The sequence below is a fragment of the Nothoprocta perdicaria genome, unplaced genomic scaffold, assembly GCF_003342845.1.
Source record: "Nothoprocta perdicaria isolate Ctin4 unplaced genomic scaffold, notPer1 scaffold_0, whole genome shotgun sequence".
Lineage (NCBI taxonomy): Eukaryota > Metazoa > Chordata > Aves > Tinamiformes > Tinamidae > Nothoprocta > Nothoprocta perdicaria.
In genome coordinates this window covers 14,408,802-14,424,241 of record NW_020454092.1, presented here as the reverse complement: position 1 = coordinate 14,424,241, position 15,440 = coordinate 14,408,802, and the positions used below count along the sequence as shown (strand labels likewise).

At 52.6% G+C, this 15,440-nt stretch overlaps 3 protein-coding genes across 3 annotated transcripts; 1 reads left to right on the top strand and 2 right to left on the bottom strand.

Annotated features, from left to right (window-relative positions):
- Window positions 1-791: 791 nt before the first annotated feature.
- NSUN4 (NOP2/Sun RNA methyltransferase family member 4) lies at window positions 792-4,727 on the bottom strand. The gene is made up of 6 exons (XM_026035024.1): window positions 4,650-4,727; window positions 3,927-4,327; window positions 3,225-3,379; window positions 2,623-2,777; window positions 1,752-1,876; window positions 792-1,218 (listed from the first exon to the last, which is right to left on the bottom strand). The coding sequence occupies exons 2-6, from the start codon at window positions 4,271-4,273 to the stop codon at window positions 945-947; spliced, it is 1,056 nt and encodes a 351-aa protein (XP_025890809.1). The 5' UTR covers window positions 4,274-4,327; window positions 4,650-4,727; the 3' UTR covers window positions 792-944.
- An 867-nt stretch (window positions 4,728-5,594) lies between these two features.
- Window positions 5,595-7,011, bottom strand: LOC112959473 (cytochrome b-c1 complex subunit 6, mitochondrial). Its single transcript, XM_026053529.1, has 4 exons — window positions 6,938-7,011; window positions 6,816-6,842; window positions 6,320-6,481; window positions 5,595-5,839 (listed from the first exon to the last, which is right to left on the bottom strand). The coding sequence occupies exons 1-4, from the start codon at window positions 6,977-6,979 to the stop codon at window positions 5,807-5,809; spliced, it is 264 nt and encodes an 87-aa protein (XP_025909314.1). The 5' UTR covers window positions 6,980-7,011; the 3' UTR covers window positions 5,595-5,806.
- Window positions 7,012-7,367: 356 nt separating this feature from the next.
- Window positions 7,368-15,397, top strand: LRRC41 (leucine rich repeat containing 41). Its single transcript, XM_026033712.1, is given in 10 exon segments — window positions 7,368-7,497; window positions 7,572-7,658; window positions 8,556-8,626; window positions 8,965-10,063; window positions 11,085-11,330; window positions 12,563-12,727; window positions 13,253-13,351; window positions 13,843-13,965; window positions 14,042-14,117; window positions 14,810-15,397. Coding segments are annotated over 10 exon segments (2,331 nt in total). The 3' UTR covers window positions 15,045-15,397.
- The last annotated feature ends 43 nt before the right edge of the window (window positions 15,398-15,440 follow it).

Below are 15,440 nucleotides of genomic sequence, written 5' to 3'. Positions count from 1 at the left end.
TTCATACAGACCTAACTGTGGGCTCTTTTAACAGCAGTGCAGGGGACAGTGTATTTGCATGAATATGGACAGGTCTGCCCAACCATACGTTGACCACAAAAAAAAAAAAAAAAAACAGAAGTGTAGCTATTCAGCAAACCTTATCATAAGCTCCAATAATCTCTCATTTACTACTCACTGATGAATTTGGTTATGTGAGTTTACAGGTACTGTTTGCTCAAAGCCCTAGGAACATCTTCCAGCTGCCCAGCAGACAGTCTCTAGTGTGCCAGACTGTTCCCAGCCTCTTCCTCAAAGCTACCCTGCCCATGAGACAACAGTAATCACATGCCTTTCCACAACACTGTGCTTTTTCCACTAGCACATCTCAAACGTTACAAGAGTATTTCCACCTCCACAGCAGCAGCTTCCTTAAGAACCTCTTCTTCAAGGACCTCAGGCTGCTCCTTCTAAAAATGCAAAGCAAGGAGTTAAGCAGAGAGAAACTATCAGCACTATTTGCAGACAGTGAGATATGGGCCAGAAAACCTGGACTCCCCAGATGGTCTTTGTGAACCTGCTCATTCAGGATCAAAACAGAAGGGAGAAATCATCATTCGCACAGGGAGATTTAGCCCTTTCTGAGACAGGCAGGGTAAACTGCTCTCCCTGGTCAGGTGTCTCTTGCTTTCCACAATAAAGCACCTCAGCCTTAAACAAATAAATGAGCAGGAGACTCCATGGTAGGTCTTTATCATTTATTCTCTATGTCTGCAGTGAAGAAATTTCCTCCAGGACACTTTAAAAATAAATAAATACAAAACCAGTTTTGCTTTCCCTGGAGATTTGGGATATTTCATCAGAGCCAGCAGTAGGAAAGCAAGTTCAGTTGCATTCAAGGTGTCCCGGGATGGTACAGTGAGGTACCTGGAGCTGCCACACAGCCAAGAGGTCTGTCATTCCCTCTACACTCGACGTAACTTGCAGAAGTACATTGGTCCAAAGTTGGCTGTAAGGTGAGGGAGAACAAGCTCCCCCAGCCTGCAGTCTGAGGAGAAAGAAAATGTATCCTGGAAGAGCGTCCGGAAGTAGCTCAAGTCCTGAACGTGGATGCCAATGTTGTACTCGGTTTGTGCAATTTCTATGGCTCTCTCCATCACATACTCATTCTGCAGCTGAGAGAGGGAGCATGTGGAATAAACAACTTCTCCTCCTGGCATGGTAGCAAGGATCCCAGCCCTACAGGCAAAACGAACACACACATCATCATGAGAAAAGGACTGCAGTGGGACACCAGCATTTCTGCCCTCTGGAATTAGGGAGCCAGCACTTAACCCCTAAGAGATGGAGAGAGACTAATCTCCTTGATCTCTGCAACTCAGCAGCCTCACAGCACCAGCGCAAATTCAAGACTCTTTTAAACCACAGCAGCATGCACTGAGGCAAATGCAAAAGGATATTGCTACAGATAGAGACTTCTATATCTATTCTCTTTCTTAAACTCTCCTTATTACCTCCTTCTGGTTACTGCTGGAGATTGTAAGGATATTTAGTTGACCAAGCTTGCTTTTACCTTCTCACATTGCTTGTGGTTTGGTGCATTCAACTACTGGAATTCCAAAAACTACAGGCCTTTTCCCCATCTGCCAGCAGGAGCCTGAGCTCTCCTACAGGCACATGTAATAGGAGAAGAGTTTCACAGCTGGGCGCTCGACAGAGCTGCTATCACAAACACACAAATGACAACACAGCATAGCTTAGAGCTTACTCACACCAGCAGCTGCAGCTGCAGCATTGGCAACATCTGACGCTCCTTGGATCTCCTTTTGTGGAAGATGTTGTTGTCCTCCTCCATGACGGAGTGCCTGTCAGTCGTGCAGGGCACATCCACAAGGACCTGCAGCAGCAGAGATCCTGCACTGATTCTGAGCCCAGTTCAAGCCTGTGGAATCTTCTTCCACAGCCTTCTCTTCACGCAGCTCTTCTGCCCTTGCCATTCACTCTAGCTGGATTAATGTAGCTCTTTGTACCTTGCCTAGGTATACACCTACGCTGAACTGTTAGTTGCTTGGTGCCTTCTGAGTCTTCAGGATGAGCAGGTAAGACACAGAAGTCCTGGATAATTTCACATTCTCACACATATCGTCATTTAAACTTTCCACTCAGTGCCATCTTGCCGGTTCTTGCTACTGTGACAGTTACCCAAGTGGATGCAGCTGTGCACTGCCAAGGCTTAACCACCTCCTGGAGCAGCAAAACCACCTCCCCACAAACAAAACAACCTGCTGAAGTGCAAACATAGCCGGCACACCAACACACCCTTGTCTGACAGCAGCAAGGATCTCGAGCCAGGATGTGGTTGACATAAGTAACTAAGCTTCAGATTTAACCCCTTGCAGATTATAAATAAGGTAGTTTTTTTTAAGGACTATTATACAAGTGCAACTTAGGATATCCCTGCTCCAGATCCTGCAAAAAACAGGCAAGTTTAGCTAGAGGAAGCACTATATGTGACTTAGTCTTACCTCGCTACATGTCAGACTATGGAGACCTAGGCCTACCGAGTTATGCTGCTATATTTAGCTACTGAAATAGAAGGAAACTGAATTTTACGGGATTATCTTCATAGTTTTGGTTACTAACCTTATGGAAAGTTCCAGCCTCCAGTTCTGCCCAGTTCCTTCCATCCCATGAAGTGATACACACAGTTTCCCTGACTTGCTTGGGGACGTAGCTATTGAGAACCTGCTGCAGCCTTTTTGTGCGAGAAATGGAGATATCATTGGCTGCCAGATGCCCTGAAGTAAGAGAGACAAAAGGACACACTGAGAAATTCACTCTGAAAATACCAAATCTGACAAATAAAGCTTCCTGCAAAAGGCAAAAGCTTCTGTCTCTGTCTACCTCCTAATTCTTAGAATAAAGGAGCTCCCAGCTCTATGTGAAAGAAAAACAAAGCAAAACAAATAAAATAAAACAAAGTAAAATAAAATATCACCCTTCTTCCCACCCTTGCTCCCTTGTTTCTGGACAGGAGCTCATCCGTGAACTACATCTTCACAAGAGTCGCATCCCATTCTGCTGGGATGCAACACACCAAATTTGGAAAGATCTGCACTGAAATAACTCCCACAGAATCATGGCTTATTGCCGTCAGCATAGCTCTCATCTTAACCCTGGGCTAGAAAGAGCTATCACAGCAACCTCTCCCATTCCAGCAGTACAAGGTGGGGGAATTTACTTACTACAGAGCCCCGTCTGCAGGATGGCCAGAGTCTTGCCACCTGGAGCTGCACAGAGGTCAAGGACAGAGTCATCAGGTTGAATGTTAAGTGCCAAAACAGGCAAAAGAGAGGCTGCATCCAGGAGGTAATAGTTGAGGATGCCCAAAACGTCTGGCCTGGTTTGTGGAAAACAAATAAACAACTGTGTGAGGAAACAAAGCAAGTTAAGCTGGGTATGTACAAAAGCAGCAGATGTTTACACACACTCAAACCCTGAGACTGGCAATAACAATGCATGGCTTCCAATAGGACTGTACAACAAAACAACAGAAGTCTGGCTGGATATACTGTAGCACTTCTGATAATGAAGTAATAATGGCTTTTGAAAATACAGTTTTAATTCTTTACTCAATTCATGCATAAACATGCCAGTATGACATATATTTAATACTGAGGTACAGAAAACAGGGTTAACAACTCTTCCTTACACCAAAGCTTTTGCTTTGCTTAAGTTTTACGACACTGGAATGAGAAAATTAAGTTTTATTTCTATTCCAAGAATCCCTGATATTCCTGTCATGAAATTGCCACCAAATGGGCTCCTAAGGAAACTTAAACTTGTAAGACGAGTGTCTCTTTTCATGGTGGAATTTAGAAAAAGGTCTGTAATGTCTGCATGGAGCAAAGGAGCCCTCAGCTCTCCAGCTGGCGGGACCACCTTACCGTGCCGAACGGAAGCGGGTGATATCCCCTCTGGGGAACGTGTAGCACTTGACATTGGGGGTGACGAGGGCTGAAGGTGGCGGCAGTTTTGCAGCCTGGCGCTCGCTGGGCGCTTCCTGGGACGCGCTTTGCTCCCCCACGGCTGGTTCCACAATGGAGCCCTGCTGCAAGCCCTGCGCCTTCTGGAGGCCTTGGGAAACGAAATCCACAGCATTCACCAGCTCCAGCTCCTGGGTGACGCGCTCAACGTCGGCGAAACCGTTGACCAGGGCGCCGTACTTCTGCTCGGAGAGCAGGCTGGCCCGCACGGAAGGCCAGGCCTCCCCGAGCTGCAGGCTGTAGTTCATGTCGAAGTTCTGCAGCGCCAGCGCTGTGGACGGCACGCGCGGCGCAGTGGCAGCCTTGGGGAAAAGGAATGGGAGGCATGAGGAGCTGAAACGGAGAGTAGAGAATAGCAGGGTGGGAAACAGCACCAGGCACGAAGGGGTCCCAGACAGACGTGAAATGGCGGCCTCGCCACAACGACCCGCCTATTATCCCCCACGTGAAATGGTGGCCCCGCCACGAGGAGCCCCCTCCATCCCCCACGTGAAATGGCGGCCTCGCCAACGAGAACCCCCCTACTATCCCCCATGCGAAATGGCGGCCCCGCCGCGAGGACCCCCCACTATCCCCCACGCGAAATGGCGGCCCTGCGGCGAGGATCCCACCCGCTCCGCTCACCCATTTCTTCTTGTGTCGGTAGCGGCGCGGCGCCGGGCCCAGCAGCGGCCCCAACGGGCCGGGCCGCCGCAGCTGCAGCAGCAGCAGCCGCGCGGCCGCCATGGCCCCGCACCGCCCCCGGGGCGGGCAGCGCCGGGCGCGGGGACGCGGCCGCCCCCGGCGGCGGCTCCTGGGAGCGCGGCCTCCCCGCCGCCGTCCTTGGAGACCCCGAGCCCCAGGCGAAGGGAGATGGATGGCGGAGGGGATGGAGCCGGGCCCCGGGAGGGTCTCCTCTCTCCCCTGCCGCGTTGCTTTGGACGGCGCCAAAGAGGCTTCGCCGCCACCAAGAAGCAGCCGAGAGGGACAATTAGCAGCGTCCCCACAAAAAATGACACATTGATGCTTCCCTAGGGAGAGCACCAGCTTTCAAGGCTGGGAACAGAACTCTTAAAGAAAAAAAAAATCACAAAAAGCCCGTTTAAAAAGTCTTCAACCAGTGCTGAGGGACATGGTTTACCAGGCATGGTGCTGAAGAGCTTACGGTTGGCCTCAATAATCCTGAAGGTCTTTTCCAACCATAACAGCTCTATGATTCTATAAAGACCTTTTCCTAGTTGTTCAAGTACACCATAGAAGTCACATGTCTAATATTAAAAAAAGTCACCCCACGTCCTTCTTCCTGAATCTAGTTTAATTTAAATACTAGTTACCATATGAACAATATCCATCTTGTTGGGCTTGAAAATATCTGGTGCAAGCAGAAAAACTCTTGCTCATGGGATTGCATTCCAGCTGCTGCCCATAAAGGCTGCATACAAAGGAGGTTCCCAAAAGTCAGGAAGAGCCCCCCTCCCATAGGCACCATAACCCACCCCAGTTTCATCCTAACTGGGATTGGCCCAAGTGAGAACCACAAGCATTAAGAAATAAAAGGAAGGTATTTCCACAGGAACCCGATGTTTAATATGGAAAATTACAGAATATTCTCATGTGTTTTGTGTAGCTGCACATCTTCCATGAAAACACACGCAGCGACATGCTGACCATCACTGCCCAGCTGCCAGGAAGTTGTTTCGTTTGTATTTCACATTCACAAGAAAGGGGCAGCAAGCAGCACCGTGAATTCAAGAAGAATTTTCTGTTGCATTGCGGAAGCAGATGGATAAATACCCCAGTGTTCACTTCAGTTTACTAAAGAGTTTGTGAGCAACCTGAAAAAAAAAAAAGAGAAGCATTTACTATCAAATTCTCTCAGTTCAAAACATTTGGAAATTAGCACATCTTTTTACCCATCACTTGTTTTTTTTCTGCACTAATGTGCGTGGTGCTCCTCTCTGCTATTCTCAACGTTTTATCAGCCTCAGAAAAATCACTTAAAAAGATAACAAGCTGAAATTTCTTACACAGCATCATAAAAAGGGTTAATTCTGAATGAGTAAAGCTAATATAGCAAAGTGGTATTTGTACTGCATAAATACATGATTCGCACCATTGTTCAAAGCCTACAGAATTTCAGATAGAACTGTAATAAGGAAGCAGTTCCCCCAAAATAAATCAGTTCTTCAGAGCTCCTGTCAACTGTGACTCAGGCGAGGCCAATGGTTGAACTGTTTTCACCCTCAGAAACACCGTTACACGCTGCTGTGCTCCCAGCCCCAGCAGGGCGGCTGCGCCCACCGCGCCGCACTTACGCAGTGGTCCCTGGCGTGCAGGAAGTCGAAAAGCTCCTCGGTGCACTGCTCCTCGGTGTGGGACCTGGAGGAGACGCGCGCGTCGCACAGCTCCAGGCGCTCCCGCGCCTTCACGCACTTCTCCGTCTGCTCGCACTGCTCCCTGATCGTGGTTAAGGGGTCCTGCAGACACAGGGCTGCCATGAGGACAGACCCAGCGCAAGGCAGCGATTCTCCCCCTGCAGAGATGGCGGCTGGTTTATCGGTTATGGCTGGCGGGAGCCATACATCCTTACCAGAGCATGGACTCAACCTGCTTCCCCGCTCTGGTTTTCACCCCAGCACAGAGCAGGGGGCCGCAGCCCAGGCCCAGAGACGCGCTCGGCGCCGCCATCCCGCGCGCCCCGCTGCGAGGGGCACCGCGCCGCCCTGCAGACCCCAGCGCAGGCCGGGCTGCGGGAAGGGCCCGGCGCCCTGCACCTCCCGGCCCGCCGCGCTGCCGCCTCCGGCCTCTCACCACCAGCTCCTCTTCCTCCTCCTCCTCCTGCGGACGAAGCAGAGCGCACACGTTACGAGCACCGCCCGCCGCGGCCCCCGGGCAGGGCAGTGCCGGGCTGTCCGCGGCCCGGCCGCGCTCACCTCGGGCTCTCCGGCGTGAACGACGGTGTCGCGCAGCCCCATCGCCCCGCGCCGCCGCTGCCGCCGCGCAGAAGGACTCACCAGGGTCACCCGCCGGAAGCGCTTCCCGCCCGGAAGCGACGCGCGCCGCGACCTTCCCAAGAGAGCGGCGCCTGGGAGCTGAGCGCTTCCCTTCCCAATATGGCCAGGCACCACTCGCCTCAGCTCCCTACCGCAGGACGCTACCTCTTGCTTTTGTTCTCCTTTCAGTAACGGCAACACCACGGCCTACTCGCCATGACCTCCCTGCCCGGGCTGTACTCTCCTCCTAACCCGCCCTGCAGGGCAGAGGCGCCGCTCACACTGACCTCCCCAAGATGGCCGCCGGCGCCGCCCGTCCCTCCCCCCGCCAAGATGGCGCGCGTGGCGGCGCGCCCCCGCCCTGCCCAAGATGGCGGCGCGGCCGTGGCGGCGGCGCTGAGGCGCGCTCTGCGCGGCCATGGAGGGGCCGCCCAGCCTGTGGGCGCTGAGCGGCGCGGCCGTGAGCCGCAGCATGCGCGCCCTCGAGGCCGACGTGTGGGGTAAGGCGCGGGGCCGGGGGGGCGCGGGGCGCTGGGGCCGGCCCGCACGCCGCTGCCCTCTCCTTCTCCCGCAGCGCTGCCCGGGCACCTCCTGCGCGGCCTCCTGCCGCTGCTCAACGTCTTCTACCTGGAGCGAGCCGAGGGCGCCGCGCGGCGCGCAGGTGGGGCGCGAGCGCGGGACGGGGCGGCCGCGGGGACACGGAGCCCGCGGGGAAGGGGCGTCCTCGCCACCGCCATCCTCGGGCACGGGAGACACTGACCCCGAGGGGGAGGCACGAGCCCCGCCGGCGGCGGCGAGCAGCCACCAAGCACGGAGGGGAAGCCCTCGGTGGACCCTCGGTGCGGTCATGAGCCCCAGGTTGGAGGAATCCCCCCACCCCCCCGAGCTGGAGGGGTGATTCCATGATTCCCAACCTGGAGGATCAGCTGCCCCCCAGACTGTGGAGATCCCCTCTTCTTCCCCCCCACCCCCCCAATCTCAGGGACAGACCCTTCCAACCTGGAAAAATCAGTTCCCAAACCGAAGGGACTAAAGGGCCCCTCTCCCCTGCTGCATGGGGGGACGCCCCCCACCATCACTTGCTCAGACCGCAGGGATGGAGCTTGGCAAACTGGAAGAATAAGCCCAGAAACACAAACAACATAATTACAACCCTTGCCGGAACGCTGCTGCTCAGCTTGGCCACCTCATCGCCAACGCATGGAAATCCAACCGGAAAGGCAGCCGCACCGCTCCAAAATCCCAACCCCTCATGGACACAGCGGGGTTTACCTAAACGTAGGGTGTTTTGTTTCCTTGGCTTACCATTTGCTTCTTAGGACCAACAAAGGCATCCATGTTGTAAGTCCTGGTTCTTAAAAGGTGATGTATTTTTACTGTGTTACATCCTACGTAACAAATGCAAAACATCTTTCTTCTGCTGTAGGGGCTGAATTTGTTTCCCCCTATAAAGCTATTTTCTGAGCTGCCCCAACAGGCATCCGAAGCCCTAGGAGGGGTTGTCTGCAGCACTTTAGGCTGGAAGAAGGGCTAAAGGTGCCTAGTTTCTTTTTTTCAGGCCTCTCAACGCAGCCAATTTGGCGCAAGCTCTGGGATGATGTGATGAAAACCAGGCCACCCAACGCAGAGGTGAGGAAAAGCTGCTCGTGGGGAGTGGAGAAGGAGCGCAAAGCAAATGCTATGGGTTTGCAGGAATTTTCTTTACGTAGAACTGAAAAAGCTCCTTTGACTTGGCATAATAAGAGAATGGTTAGGAGACAAGTTAACCATAGTCTATAAGTACACATAACTCCTTCCACAACAAGGAAGGAGATTGTGGACTAGGAAACTGGTTTCAGTTGTGCTAGTAGCTTTGCTTGAAGCAATAGATACTTTAACAGAAAGCAGTAATTTCCTCTAGAATAAGATGTTAGCTTTTAGTTGATGTGGCTTTTGTCCTGGTTTACCCTGAGATGATGTAATTGCAGAGTGTCACCTGTTGGAGGAAGAAGTTCCTCGAAACATTCTTCTCCAATGTTCTTCACGGCGTCTTGGATGTTTCCTCCGACTGGCGTCTCAACGACCATCATTTTTCACCACTGCTGCACAGCTCGCAGCACGTTACCCAGCTCACGCTCTGCAACATGCTGCAGGCTGTGACCGAGCTCACTGCTGAGCACAACCAGAAGGTGCTCGAAAACCTGTCCAGCTCCCTGCAGATACTGAAGTTTCGGCACCTGCTCTCCACAGACCAGTCCATCCGACGCGCGCTGGTTGTACTTCTTCACCGACTGATTCACCATGGCTCTGTCAGCCAAGTGTCCATGTATTCCTGGCCTGTTCCTGACACGGTCCTTCTCGTTCTCATTTTGAGCATGAGTGCTGGGTACTGGTGCTCAGGAAAGGTGCTTCCCTACCGCAGTAGCCCCTGTGGCCTTTGCAGAGAGGACAGAGCCCAAGGCCAGGAGCCTTGCCATGAGGAGGAGCATGACAAGCACCAACAGGCCCCTCAAGCAGAGGTGAATGGACACGGGGCCGACATTCCCCACAGCTCAGCCATCTCCCCACGGAGAGATGGTCCTTCCCCAAACGCACTGTGTGAGGAGGGAAGCGGCGAGGCCTCCTGTGACTCCCCGGCAGGGTCTTCTCCTCACTGCCCCTCACAAGGGCTGTCCTGTCGCCCCGTCCTTCAAAAGCCCCGTAGACGTCAGAAACCTGCGCTCGGGAGGAGACGCCGCTGCCCCCGGCGAAGCAGGGGGACCTACGATGGCCAGGAAGACCTTTATGATTTTGTTTTTACTGTTGCTAGAGAGAATACTTTGGAATTACATGAACACAACGTCACAGAAGGAGAAAATGCTGATAACTGTACTGGCTCCGCCACAGGATCTCCGTGTTCCAGCAGTGCTGGTTGTAAGAAAAGAGGAGGCTCTGCTGGGACCTTTTCACTGAAAACTGCTCACCGCTTCCGAAGCGTCTCCACACTGGAATTGTTCTCCATTCCTTTGACTGAGGATGCTTGCCGGACTCTGAGTAACCTGCTGAGCTCCTGGGAGTCATTAGAAAACCTGGTTCTGTCTTACAATGGTTAGTGGTATGAATGGGATCCCTCCTTCTAGCCTTGTTTTAATAGTAAGATTTACTGCTCTGATTTGCCCTCATTTAATTCCTTTGCTTTTAATGGAATGAGCATTTTGAGAGTAACTAGTCCTGAAAACATCATTGGCAGAGACTATCATATAAAGATAGTGAGAGTTGTTTGAAGGGAGAAGAACAACCAGAAGTGACAGAGAAGGGCCTTCATACGTTGGAGGAAATGATGCTGAAATGAAAATATGGAATTGCAGAACCCGTTAGGCATGAGGAAATAAAGGGAGGGGGATATAAACCCAGTAGATCTCGAGGGCACAGGCTGTGTCCAGGAAGCAAGTCCAAATGCAGGGCAAACTCCATTGGCATCCTGAGCCCACCTTCCTGGGGGCAGGAGGGACAGGCCTGCCCAAAGCCTGCCCGTTTTTCCAGGCAGGTGGATCCTCTCGTGCTGCGTTTTCACAGCTTGCACAGCGCAGCTGCAACTGCAGCCTGTGCGAGACAGTACAGCGAGAAACACGGCATGTTCCGCGGGCAGATGGGAGCTTTGCAAAGAGAGGAAGCCCAAGCAAAGCACTCGTGCTCCTTACCCTGACCGTAGCCTCAGGATCCCTAGGTCAGTGCACTGGACAGCTGCAGGTAGCTTTGATGGTGGTTTCCTGCTGCTTCCCAGGAGAATCAGCCTGTTTGCTGGTATCTCTTCCAGCAAATGTTGCACTAGGAGAGGAAGCACCAGCAGGAGAGAAGGGGGCCCATCTGTCCCAGAACACCCCGTGGCCCTGTGTTCAAATATCTCCTCGAGGAAGGGGGGAACCAAACCTGCCTCCCTCTCCCAAGTTCCAGTGTAGCAGAAGGCTCCTCCTCTGGTGCTTTGTGGATTTACCCCTTGACTTCATTGCTTGGCTGGGCACTGAACAGAAAACTCCATGAAAACGGCCACTCCAGCCGTGTGTGTTGCAGCTTTGGGTCTCTGTGTGTGTGACACCAGTTCAGCTTTCTGTAAAAATGTTGGTTCCAGGCCTGGGAGAAAACATCCTGTGCGTCGTGTCGGGGCTGCGGGCGCTGTGCCGCCGGCCGCGCTGCCGCCTGCGCCTGCTGCGCCTCAGCGACGTCTTCTCCCACATGCCCTGCATGGAGCTGGTGCGCTGCATCCTCAGCGCCCTTCCCCGCCTCCAAACGCTCTCCGTCAGCTTCGATCTCAAAAACCACACAGAGGGGAACAGGCCAGGAGGGAACCTGAGCTGCAGCGAGACAGAAATCCCAGGTAGGAAATGGATTTTGAGCGATGAATGGGATGTGGCTGTTGAACTGTTGAGCAGGCTCCGTCTCTCTGATGGTGTGTGGGCTCTAGGCCTGAGGCAGCTTTGGTGGCAGGGCAGTATTCCGTGGTAGTCACACACCAGAGGGGATGGTTCAACACTTCCAGCCCTCGGGTCACAGTTTGGGAACTTGCATCAGGGCATTTTCTCTTCAGAGGTGTCTCGTGTCTCTTGTTAGTTGCTGTCACAGGAGAGTAATGTATTTCACTCATAAGAGAAGCAGCTTCTTGAGATAAGAGTGATTTAACAGGGTTCGATGGCAATGTATCCTTGCTTCTTTACTGTATGGAGGGTAAAACAGTAACTGCATAAAAGGTTCAAACAATTGTCAGTATGGTCCTCTTGAGGTTCAGAGTGCTTTGCCCTTGCTCCTCCTCAGAGGAGTGCTGGGGGCAGCTAGATCCAAACTTGTCCCAGATGTCGTCAGTGGCTTATATCTAAGGGATTATGTGCACAGTCAATCAGAGATGCAACTTAGCCAGGTTCTAGCGCTGTTAGTCACTTGCTGAGGACCTGTCCTGCATGAGGCATCTCTCAACCTCGAGGAGCAACCGTGAGAGGAGCCGCTGTTCAAGGGGAGGTTGTGCCACACAGCCCGCTTGCCGTGGGCCCTGGGCTGTCCCCTTCCTGTTGGTGGGCCAAGAGACTGACTCGTGGTCGTGTTTGCACAGCAGTGGTAGGTGGGTTGGCACGTGCTCACTTAGTCCCTGGGTGCCTGCCGGTATCTGTCTCCCCAGATTCCAGTTTGAACCAGGAGTGGCTGTTACAGCTGTTTGATGGTCACGCCTGAGTTGGGTTATGGAGAGGTCAGGTGCAGGGGCAAGAGCTCCTTGTCACACCCAGAACAGAAAAGCAGAAAGCAGAGCCCGAGTGAGAATCCCCTGGGGTAATGGAGCACTGCCTTGGGAGGACGCTGACCACGCTGTGGATGAACTTTCCTGAAGGAGTGCTTGCTGCCAGTACAGGGTAGATGTTGGTGTCCCCAGGGTCTTGCATGACTCCTGAAATGGGCCTTTGGTGATTTAAGTTATGCCAAGCGTGCGCTGCCATGTAGCTCTGTGGGGTAGGATGCTTGACACAAGCATTTCCATCTTACACGGCACCCGTGTCAGCTGGGCCGTGCCGAGGGCCGGCTGCACCACCACACTGAGCTCCGGCACTGCTCTTCTCCCCTCAGAGAGCTCCCTGGAGCAGCTGGAAATCCGCTTCCCGCGGGAGCCGCTGCACACGGCGCTGCTGCTGCCAGTGCTGCGGGCGTCGAGGCTCCTGCAGCAGCTCTCCCTCGACAGCGCCGCGCTGCCCTCCCCGCGGGAGCTCGAGCACCTTCTGCAGGCGCTCAAAGGTACCGGGACAAACCCCGCGGCGGCGGCAGCTCCGTGCTGGGGTCGCCCTTCCTAGGGGCCTCGCTCTGGCTTTTCAGGTGACTTGGGCTCTGCTACGGCTTCCTGCAGACACCCCCAGTCACACTGAAGCCAGCCAGGCTCAGCTTGACTCTGGAAGCAATTCCACTGTGTTGGTGGGGCTCAGCACCCCAGCACGCAGCACATGACAGGAGTATTTAAATGCTCGGGCCTCTGAACCTCCTGGATGTGAGTTCTGGGCTTTTGCCAATTCCCTCAGCCCTTTTAGCACAGAACCAGCTCGGGTGGGTCCCTTTCCCGCATGCGGACATCCTTGAAGTCACTTGAGTAAAGGAAATGAGTCCCAGCCATCCCCTTTTGTGCTGAGCATGTGAGCAGGCCTGCACAGCAGGTTGGTCCCTCTTTATTCACAATCCAGTCAATGTATGGGCATAAACTGGCAATTGTGTCAGGTTCTTTTTAGCTCAAGACCACACAGTGCTTTAACCATGAACTTGCGCTTTTAGAATACAATCCAAACTTGAAGAAACTGAGCTTTCATGATGTGAACCTGGCTGACCACCAGAAGGAAGTTCTGCTTTTGCTTCAGGACCCCATCCTGCAAGGTATGGCAAATTCCTAGGCACTCGTGTCTGAAAAGGGCTACCCCGAGGACAGCTGCTTTTGACTGGCCACTGTTTTAAGAGGTGGTCTTAGGATGCACAAGCCCTAGGCCGATGCCACGGCCCTACAGCTGTTGGCAGAGAGGGAATGAGTCTATTTCTCTAAGTTAACAGGGCAGAGGGGAGCAGATGAAAGTTGATTGTGCTGCAGAGAGGAATCCCTAGTCTTGGAAATAAAACAAGAGGTTTCTAACCCACAGAGCTTGTCTGCTTTTAAGGGGGTTAACTGGGATCACTGCTGTCTTCAGGTAACGAAGCAGAGGTGCTGTCCTGTGCTCCCTACGGCAGGCACCTTGTAACCTGCTACCTGCTCCTGAGGAAGCTCCTCTTGCCTAGGTGTGAGGCGCTGCAGCCAGCTGCAGGATGTAATTATGGAATAAAATGAAGTGTGCAGGGAGTACTTAAAATACACTGGGAATCTGCTTTTTCTCCAGAAATCACCTTCTCCTTCTGCCGGCTCTTTGAAAATTGCACTACTGAGTTTCTGTCAGAAATCATCAATACAGTGAAGAGAAACTCAACTCTGAAGAGCCTCAAACTGCCCGGGAACCGCCTTGGTGCGTGCTCTTTATTTAAACGTGTAGGATGGTTTGCAGCTTGTTTCTAACAAACACCTGCATTTTTCCCACATAGGGAATCACAGACTGGTTGCCCTCGCAGACATTTTCTCTGAAGATTCCTCCTCTTCTCTTTGCCAGCTGGATGTCAGGTACTTTTCCCCTAAAAGCATTACTTCTTATTTCAGGAGGCCAGACCTAGTATGGGGTCTGGCAGCCTGAGCACAGTTCTGTTCCTTCCCCCGGGAATATGCCCAAGAAAAGCTTAGAGAACACTCTAAGAGTCCCACAAAACCTAGGGGACCTCCAGGAGGGGAGCAGCCCTTGCCCTCTGAAGCATCACACTGTCTCTTTCATAAATGCTTCAAGCCCCCGCCTTAATGCAGCTTCCTTTTTTTCCCCTCCTCTCTGGAAGATTGCTGCAGACCCTCCCTGCTGTGAGCGGTAGAACTAATGTCCTTATGTACCTTTATTCTTAGGCATCAGCTTGAATAGCTCTGTCCCAGTCTGCTGAACGTGCCCCTAGCCCTGTAAGATGCTAAGAATCCGTTGTGGTGTTTTTGTCACTGCTAAGACCAGGTGCCCAAGTTTAACTTGCCCATGGTTCCTACCACAGTTAAACACTTCTCATAACTTCTAGCCCTTAGTCTAACTGTTTCAGTTGTTATGCACCAAAACTAACCAATCCTTCTCAGTCTGTATGGCTGAATTGTATTACTTTGCACTGAAAGTCTGGAGTACCTGCATGGGCTTTAACCAGAGGGAGCAGAAATTGAAACTAGTCAAATTATACTCTACAACCTTAATGACTTGTTTTTCTTCCTGTCCTTCTTTCCCTGGAAAGCTCAAATTGCATCAAACCCGATGGGCTCCTGGAGTTCACAAAGAAGCTGGAAGGCCACATCCAGCAGCGAGGGGGCCGCATTAAATTCACCCACCTGCGTCTCTTTCAAAATTGGCTGGACCAGGACACGGAGACGGCCCAGGAAGCGCTTCGGCGGCTCCGAGCTGTGTGCAGCGTCGTCAATGACACGTGGGACTCCTCGCAGGCCTTTGCTGACTACATCAGCGTCATGTGATGGACACGGGAGGCTGGAGCAGCTGCTACCAACAGGCAGTTCAGTCCATGAGCAGCAAGACTTACATGATAGTGCTGGGGGGGAATTTTTCGCCCCTTGGTCCAAGCAGAGTACACAGTGTTTCTGGTCACTTCTCTACTGATTTGAAGAGGTGCTCCAGGGAAGTGATGCAAGATCTGTCTTGTGACTGCTCCAGTTCCATCCTCTTCCCCCATGGGCTACACAAACTGGGCCAGGTGCTTCCAATAAACTTCTGAGAGCACCTGCAGGTCTCTGCACAAGCAATTAATTTTACTCAGTGTAGTCAAAAACATAGTTGTTGTTTCAGTCAATTTCTCATAAATTAGAACTCCTCATTCTCCATAAAGGGAATAGAAAACAAACAAGCTAAAGGAA